General features: G+C 29.6%; 1 protein-coding gene across 1 annotated transcript; it reads left to right on the forward strand.

The window, feature by feature from the left end:
- Positions 1–3,792: 3,792 nt before the first annotated feature.
- LOC124353190 lies at positions 3,793–7,900 on the forward strand. Its single transcript, XM_046803063.1, has 2 exons — positions 3,793–4,020; positions 7,153–7,900. Exons 1-2 carry the CDS (start codon positions 3,871–3,873, stop codon positions 7,543–7,545), a joined length of 543 nt encoding a protein of 180 aa, XP_046659019.1. The 5' UTR covers positions 3,793–3,870; the 3' UTR covers positions 7,546–7,900.
- The last annotated feature ends 1,384 nt before the right edge of the window (positions 7,901–9,284 follow it).

The following is a 9,284-nucleotide window of genomic DNA, read 5'->3' on the forward strand; positions in this document are numbered from 1 at the left end:
TTAAAGGACAAAACCCAAAAAAAAACCCCAAAAAAACCCCCCCAAAAAAAAAAAAAAAAAAAAAAAAACCCCCCAAATTTTTAAAAAAAAAAATTTTTCCCCCAAAAAAAAAAAACCAACCTTTCCAAAAAAAAGGGGGGTTTTTTAAAAAAAAATTAAGGGTTCCCAAAAAAACCTTTTTAAAAACCCCCAAAAAAATTTTTTAAAAAAAAAAATTTAGTTTTTAAAAAAAAACCCCCTTTTTCCCCCCTTAAAAGGCCCGGGTTTTTTTTTGGCCCCCCTTTTTTTTAAAATTAAAAAAAAAAATTTTTTGGGGTTTTTTAATTTAAAATTTTTAAAAAAAAAAAAGGAAAAAAAAAGTTAAAATTTTTAAATTTTTTTTTAAAAAAATTTTTAAAAAAAAATTTTTAATTTTTTAAAAAAAAAACAAAATTTAAAAAAAAAAAAAAAAAAAAAAAAAAAAACCCCCCAAAAAAACCCCCAAAAAAAAAAAAAAAAAAACCCCCTTTTTTTCCCCCTTTTTTTTTTAAAAAAGGTTTTTTAAATTTTAAAAAAAAAAAATTTTAAAAAAAAAAGTTTTTTTTAAAAAAAAAAAAAACCCCCCAAAAAGGCCCAAAAGGGGCCCCCCCTTTTTCCTTTTAAAATTTAAAAAAAAAAAAAAAGGGGGAAAAATTTTTTTTTTAAAAAAATTTTTAAAAAAAAAAAATTTTTTTTAAAACCCCCCCTTTTTTTAAAAATTTAAAAAAAATTTTTTTTTTAAAAAAAATTAAAAAAAAAAAAAACCCAAAAAATTTTTTAAAAAAAAAAAAAAAAAAGGGGTTTAAAATTTAAAAAAAGGGGGGAAAAAAGGGGAAAAATTTTTCAAAAAAAAAAAGGGGGGGGAAAACCAAAAAAGGGGCCCCCCCCCCCCCCCAAAAGGCCCCCCCCAACAGGCCAAACCCCCAAAAATTCCGGGCCCCCCCAAAATTTTTTTTTCCCAAAAAAAAATTTTTTAAAAAAATTTTTTAAAAAAAAGGGGAAAAAAAATTTTTTTAAAAATTAAAAGGGTTTCCCTTTTTTTGGGGCCCAAAAAAATTTTGGGGGTTTTTTTAAAAAAAAGGCTTTTTTTTTTTTAAAACCCCCCCTTTAAATTTTAAAATAAAAAGGGGGGGGAAAAAAACCGGAAAATTTTTCCTTTTTTCCCTTTTAAAAAAAAAATTTTTTTTTTCCCAAAAAAAAAAAAAAGGTTTTTTCCCCCCTTTTAAAAAAACCTTAAAAAAAAAAAGGAAAAAAAAAACCCCCCAAAAAATTTTTTAAAAAAAAAAAAAAACCCCCCCAAAAAAATTTTTTTAAAAAAATTTTTGGGGCCCTTTTTGGGGGAAAAAAAAGGGGGGGGAAAAAAAAAAACCTTTAAAAAAAAACCCCAAAAAAACCCCCCCCCAAAAAAAAAATTGGGTTTTTTTGGGAAAAAAAAAAAATTTTTTTAAAAAAAAAAAATTTCCCCGGGGAAAAAATTTTTAAAAAAAAAAAAAAAAATTTTTTTTTTTTTTTAAAAAAAAAAAAAAAAAATTTTAAAAAAAAAAAGGGGGAAAAAGGAAAGGGGGCCCAAAAAATTTTTTTAAAAAAAAATTTTTTTTTCCCCCCCCTTTTTTTTTTAAAAAAAAGGGGTTTTTTTTAAAAAAACAAATTTTGGAAAATTAAAAAAAACCAAAAATTTTTTTAAAATTTTTAAAAAAAAAATTCCCCAAAAGGGGAAAAAAAAAGCCCCGGGCAAAAAAAATTTTTCCCCCGAAAAATTAAAAAACCAAAAAAAAAAATTAAAACCCCGAAAAACCAAAAAAAAAAAAACCCCCAAAAAAAAATTTAAAAAATTTTAAAAAAAAAAAAAAAAAAAACCCCCAAAAAATGAAATTAAAAATTTTTTTGGGGGCCCCCCCCCCAAAAACCCCCCCCTTTTTGGGAAAAAAAAGGGGGAAAAAATTTTTTTTAAAAAACCCGGGGAAAAAATTTTTGGGAAAAAAAATTCAAAAAAAAAAAAGGGGGGGGGGGCCCAAAAAAGGAAAAAAAAGGGGGCCCCCTTTTTGAAAATAAAAAAATTTTAAAAATTTTTTTTCCCGGGAAAAAAAAAAATTTAAAAACCCAAAAACCCCCCCTTTTTTAAAACCAAAAATAAAAAAGTCCCCAAAAAAAAAAATTTTTTTAAAAAAAAAATTTTTTTTTTTTTAAAAAAAACCCCCAAAAAAAAAATTTTTTTTAAAAAAAAAAAATTTTTCCCTTTTTTTTTTAAAAAAAAAAATTTTTTTTTTTTTTTTAAAAAACCCCCTTTTTTTAAAAAAAAATTTTAAAAATTTTTTTTTTTAAAAAAAAAAATTTTAAAAAAAAAAGGGGGTAAAAGAAGACTTTTTTTTTAAAGGGGCCCCCCCAAAAAAAAGGGGGAAAAATAAAAATTAAAAAAAAAAAAAATTTTAAAAAAACCAAAACCCCCCTTTTTTTTTTTTTTTGGGTTTTTTTTTTTTTAAATAAAAATTTTTCCCAGGGTTTTAAAACCCCGGGGGGGGGCCCCCCCCCCTTTTTGGGGGGGGCCCCCCCCCCGCCCCCCCGGGGGGGTTTTTTAAAAAATTTTTTTTTAAAAAAAAAAAATTTTGGGGCCCAAAAAGGGGGGGGAAAAAAAAAATTTTTTTTAAAAAAAAATTTCCTTTTTTTAAAAAAAAAAAAAAAAAAAAAAAAAAACCCCCCTTTTTAAAAATTTTAAAAATTTTAAAAAAAAAAAAAAAAAACCCTTTTTTAAATTTTTAAAAAGGGGGTTTAAAAAAAATTTTTTTTTTAAAATTTTTTAAAAAAAAAAAAAAAAAAAAAAATTTTTTTTTTCCCTTTTTAAAAAAAAAAATTTAAAGGGTTTTTTTAAATTTTCCTTTTTTAAAAAAAATAAAAAAAAATTTTTTTTTTTTAAAACCCCCAAAAAAAAAGCCAAAAAATTCCCCGCCCCAAATTTTCCAAAAAAAAACCCCAAAAAGGGGGGGTTTTTTTTTTTTTTAAAAAAAAAAAAAGGAATTTAAAAAATTTTTTTTGGGAAAAAAAATTTTTTTTTTAAAAAAAAAGGGGGGGGTTTTTTTCCTTTTAACCTTAAAAATTTAAAAAAACGCCCAAAAGGGGGCCCTTTTTTTAAAAAAATTTTTTGGTTTTTTAAATTTTTGGGGGGAAAAAAAATTTTGCACGGGTTACAGCCCAAAAAATTTTTGGGGGTTTTTTTTTTTTTAAAAAAATTTTAAAATTTTTTAAAATTCCCCCCTTTTTTAAAAAAAAACCCTTTTTTTTTCCAAAAAAAAGGGGGGTTCCCCCCCCAAAAAAAAAAAATTTTGGTTTAAAAAAAACCCCCCCAAAAAAAAGGGGGAAAAAATTCTTGGATACACATCCTCTATAACACTAGGAACAGAGCTAACTACAGACTCCCAGCACATCACCTGACTGCCTATGAAAAAAAAACCGTCCTATATCGGGGCTAGACTCTTCAACATCCTTCCACCAACGCTGAAAGAACAAAAAAGCAACAGGAACTTTAAAGAAGCTCTTCTTGACTGGCTGTTGGACAAGGAGTTCTACTCTGTTGAAGAATGCCTGCAGATAGGAAGACCTTCTCACTGATGACCACACAACTCAAATTTAAAAACTCTTGACGCCATGACTGTACTCCATGTTTATGTCAATAAAGATCATTTGTATTGTATTGTATTGTATTGTATTGTATGGGTTAAGCTGTATCACATGAGTAACTGTAGCACGGTTACAGCACATAGTATGGGTTAAGCTGTATCTCATGGATAACTAACTGTAGCATGGTTACAGCACATAGTATGGATTCGGTACCAGTGTCCGGAACAGTTCTTGTGTGGCATGGAGGGAACCCATGTGGCTGATGGTTCCAACGTTCCACAAGACGAACTGTATGACGTGCACATCCGAGGTCATGACGGCACGATAATCTCGGAGCTGCTCATTAAGAGGCCACTAGACCCTGACAGTGAAGGGATCTACCAGTGTGAGGTATTATGATATTTAATTTGTTGTAAATAGTAACCCTCTATACACCATGGTCTGATACTGGACCATGCTAGATTAACATAAACAGTCCATACATATATGAAGTTAATGCTTCGCATTACAGTTTCAAATCATTTGTCATAAATGAGTGCTGTTAAAGTGTTGTATGAGATTTATTTCAATAAATCATACTCAAATACTTTTGCTAAGTTAACACTTTCACTGTCATCTCCTAATTTTGAAACTTTCTTACACTACCGCCCGTTTTAATGATTTTTATATAAATATAATTTTTTTTTTACGTAAAAACAAAAAGTTTTTTGTAAAAATAGACAGTTTACCAACAAACATCACCAAGTACTAGTCTATAACATAATTATAGTTCTCATTATTAATTAATTGTTGCATTCAGTATTTTTATTACTGTCATTATAGCTACAAATATTTACAATTGAAATCCACTTGTTTAAATATTTCTTTTTAGTGTGGGGAGCCCTAACCCATTTTGTTTCCAGGGCCATCATCAAAATCTTACCAGAAGCTGAAAATAAACAATAAATTGTAAAATTGTGTAATAAATATTTATAAAAAACACGATATAAAAACTAATACTTATTACTATTATGCTGATATTTGTTTTTTGAGTATCAAAAACAATGTCAACAAGTCCATGAGTATTAAAATCAGGATAATTATTTGTGTCATCTTGGAATAAATCATCCCCTTTCATTGTCATGATTCATTGCATTTACTCACAAAACAATCACTGTAAACTAAAATAATAACAAGCAAAACAATAACAATGCAGATGACGAATTAGAAGAACAAACAAACGGGCCTCAGTGACACGACAACAAGTTCGTAAACAAACTCACGTTTTTCCGATATTCCAGATGACTGCCAACAACATTTCATAGATCAGTAATCCATAGAGTAAGGAATAAAAAACATGGAAATAGCGAATGACTGTCAAAGTCTAAAGACGTTTAAATACATTTTTATTTACTGTAAAAGTCTGTGCCGTCAAAAGGCGTTGTCGGACAGTGAAAGTGTTAATATTAAAAATGTGTTGCTATTCAAAAAATGCAATCAAGATATTTTTAAGAACTTAGTTTTAACCCATTGCCCTAGTAGTTTTTCTGGTGCTGCATGGACCTGAACTAGCCATTAATTTTGCTGAAAGTGTAAAGGTTTCGTATAATTTTTATAGAATCCTAACTAATTAAGTTATTACCATGGTTATTTTACCACCATGTTTTTAAGAAACTAGGCTACATTTTTACAACTATAAAATTAATTTTTATTTAGTTTTAAATTTACTAATAATGTTAATTATAACAAAAATGTTGGGTTTTTTATGTAAAAAAAACTTTAGTTTTAATTTTTTTCACTATTAAAAATTATTTATTATCTAAAAAACTGAATATGTATTATTGTTTAGTAACTCGTTGTCATAAAAAATTAATTATATTAAAATTTTTATTTGAACATTTATTATAAAAAAGAATTATATTTGAGTACTCATCAAGTGCAGTTTTTCCATCAGTTTGCATGGGTCGCAGATTTTGTAGCATTCACACACAATTTTGCATATAAAAACACAGAACTACAGTAAAAAAAATACACTGTAAAAATAAAATAAATATAATAAAAATAATAAATAAAAAATAAAACTTCACAAACAAACGACAGACGTCTATTTTGCAGGCTAGCCTTTAGCCTTGAAACAAAACAAAATTTTACCGAATATCACAAATAAATATTTAAATGGATTTTATAATAAAACAACTGTAATAAACTTTCAATAATATTACAATTATTGAAAAAAAGTAATATTTTTCTGCCATAGTTGGCACACCTGAACTCACCAACAAATCAAAAGGTCTGCAGAAAGCGTATTGGCATACCATCTAATGGGAAAAACTATAAATACTTTAAATAGTACATCGCAACGTCACCAGATCGTGCTGTGCACGTGAGTCCAGGTTCGGTCCGTGCATCACTGCATGTGGTATATACGTGAGTCTAGGCCAATGGGTTAAATTCTGGTACTATATTTGTTATTAGCTTTTGTTGAATCATTTACGAACACAGTGATTCAGTAAGTTCAATGACGATCTAGTTTAGAATAATACTTTTTTTATATTTTAACCTCTTTTAGGTTATTAAGAGTATTCTTCTTTTCAAGTCAAGTCAAAGTCAAAAAATCTTTATTCATTTTAGTTACAATGATGTAACATTTGAATAGTGTCAGTTTAAAACTAGCTAAAAACTAATATAAAATAAGCCTAAAATAAAACTACCTGATTTGCAAATCAAAATATTCATCTAATGAATATAAAGCCTTGTCTATCAAGTATGCCTTAAGCTTTCTTTTAAATATTTTAAGTTCTGTTTGTTGTTTGATAGCAAGTGGAATGGATTTAAGAAATTTGGATCCAATGTATGTTGGTTTTTTTGTGTAAAAATTTAGCCTATGGTGAGGTATTAAAATATCATTTTTATTACGTGTATTGTACAAATGAATTACGTTGGTCATACCAGTATTTAAGTTTTTAATTTTAGAGCACATAATTGTATCCATTATATATTGACCGTAGACAGTTAAAATTTTGAATTCCTTAAAATATTCTTTCACAGAATCATTTATTTTTAGTCCTAACATAATTCTCAGAGATTTTTTCTGTATCCGGAGAATTTCATCAAGATTTGATTTTTTCGTAGTGCACCATACAAACAGAGGCCATATGCAATATAAGAGAAATAGATTGTCCTCAATGTATCAGTGCTACAGATAAAAGACATCTTCGTCAAAGCATAAATTCCCGAGTTTAATTTTGTAATCAACAATCGTACGTGTTGATCCCAATTAAGATTTTCATCAATAGTCAGACCTAAGAGTTTGGCACTCTGATTCTTTGTTACTAGTTGGTTATTTACTATGATCATTGGCTCAATTATTTCCTTTTTTTGTTGGGTTTTAAAAGATATATAATTTGTTTTATAATCAACAATTTCAATTTCAAGTTTTATACTTTCTAATTAATTTTTATATATATTTTTAATTGTCTTTAGAGTGGTTAAACGCTGACATGTTTTTGGAAGTGTGTTGTGATTAAGTTACACTGTTTACAGGCATGGCCACATATTCACAACGGGGGTTATCCTTTTGGACCCTACCCTCCTTACACCCCGCCGAGGTCTGACGTGTTCATCATCGGCAGCAACTCACTGCTAGAGAACTGCTACCACATCTGTGGCTTCACTCCGGCCACCAACAAACTCGGGGGCTTGAACAACAAACAGAGCGTCACCAACAACGACAAGGACACCAACGTGAAGCAGAATCTCGTTTTTAAACCGCGCAGAAATGTCACTGAGAGCAGAAAAGACTCTAATTCGAAACAGTTGCGGTATAATCTCAAATACATAGATAATACACTTTATAATGTAGACGGCGTGAATGTCACCGCAGAGTATTTCCGTCCGAGTAAAGACAACCCATTCAATTTGAGCAGGCTTTCCTAACAATGAACAAAAGGGTGTCGTTCAGAAATATCAAAATAATTATTCAACTTCTGTATTCGATTTTACGGGCAGAAGTAATGATAAATTTAGAGATATAGTGCCAAAGTTTAATTCAAGAAAAGGAAGAATATCAAACCCACATGTCAATGCATCCATTGATAATCAGGAAAACAGAAGTCTAATAGACTTGGTGTGAGTTGCATTGTATATTCTCCTAACTGATTATTTGTACTGTATAATTTAATACCAATATTTAATATTCCTTTTTTATTAGGTTTTTAACCCTTATAACGTCACAGACGCCGTATGGCGCATAGACAAACTATCTCCAAACGGCAAAGACGCGGTACGGCGCATCGACACAAAACTGCGTCTATAGCAAATTTAAGTTCCTTTTAAATCCGATCAATGTCACTAACGGTATGCGTCAACCATGTGTGTGGGTTATTGACCTATGTCAAGCGTCAAAATATAGCTGTCGCGTTACATTGTTTGAAACAATAGACGCGGTGTCTAGACACTCTCCCCGCCACACGGCACAGACGCCGTACAGCGCGCGCGCTTTTGTTTGCAGTTTGGCTTCAGGTAGTGCGTGTCTAACCATCGCTGAGTCGGTTTCCTTCGTCGTGTTTTCTGTTTATATGGTTTTTTTATTTATTTGTTAAAAGTATTGATATCTTAGTTTTAGTATTCATTTAGTGTTTTTAGTGTTTAGTGTCACCTATTTAGTGTTCAGGTACTTTGGGATTATACCGACCACACCAGTATGAAGAACACAAAAATATAAATTTATAGCTAAACAAACATGATAGAACGAAAAAACAACTCTTCAATTACAAAATTACAATCTTACAAGCATTTCCAGGCATTGTGATTGGTATTGTTGTCGCTGTTATCTTATCTTTCTTGAGAATCCCGATTGCGACAGGCCACGCGGCATCACATGATTTGCACTGTACATAATTGCCTTTCCATTACAATTCAATTTATATTTCTGATCAGATCCTGTAGAATTTGATATTTTACTGATAGGTACTATCTCGAGGAATGTTTTTCTTTCGTTGACATCAGCGAGAAGGCATGGCACTCGCATTTTGGGTGGCGGAGTATGATCAAGAATAAAAGCAAGTTTTGAGTGTTTTTTTCAATAAAGAGTTTAGTTTTAGTTTGATCATGTTTGTTTTTATTGAATTTTTGTGTTTGGAGAAATGTAGAGGTGAAACACGGAAGTACAACAAAGCGACGCACCAGCTGAACGGGCGGCGAGACTCTGCAATCACGTTATCTACTAGACCGCTCGACTTTGACCTCTGTCTGAGGATGGGGAGGGGTTTGCGATAAGACAATTCCTGTTTTATATTGACGAAATATTGTTCTACGCTAATCTAGTAATCAGTAGAAGCAAAATGTCAAATAACGATTCATGTCTGGGTGTGGTCGGTATAATTCCAAAGTACTGTGTTCATTATTAGTGATAAATAACATGTCTCGTAACATTGACGATCCTGAGTACAGTGACTTTATAATTTTAAAATTTTTACTTTTTTATACTTACCATAATTATAGAAAGTAAAAATAAAAATGAACTTTACACATTTAAATTTATTTTTTTTTAATATTGTGCCGTTTGCTGGAAGTCGTGAAAAGATATACTGACGTTATAAGGGTTAAATACAACTAAGTTAAGATAATACAATATTGTAATTTTATTAAATTATGTTTCATATATTGTGTAAACT

This window comes from Homalodisca vitripennis, chromosome 1 (assembly GCF_021130785.1).
Source record: "Homalodisca vitripennis isolate AUS2020 chromosome 1, UT_GWSS_2.1, whole genome shotgun sequence".
NCBI lineage: Eukaryota > Metazoa > Arthropoda > Insecta > Hemiptera > Cicadellidae > Homalodisca > Homalodisca vitripennis.

Bases quoted from the DNA above. Each gene is read 5' to 3' on its own strand.
- LOC124353190 (XM_046803063.1), top strand. From the start codon at position 3,871: ATGGAGGGAACCCATGTGGCTGATGGTTCCAACGTTCCACAAGACGAA. The intron at 4,021-7,152 runs GTATTATGATAT...CACTGTTTACAG, and splicing joins AAGGGATCTACCAGTGTGAG to GCATGGCCACATATTCACAA.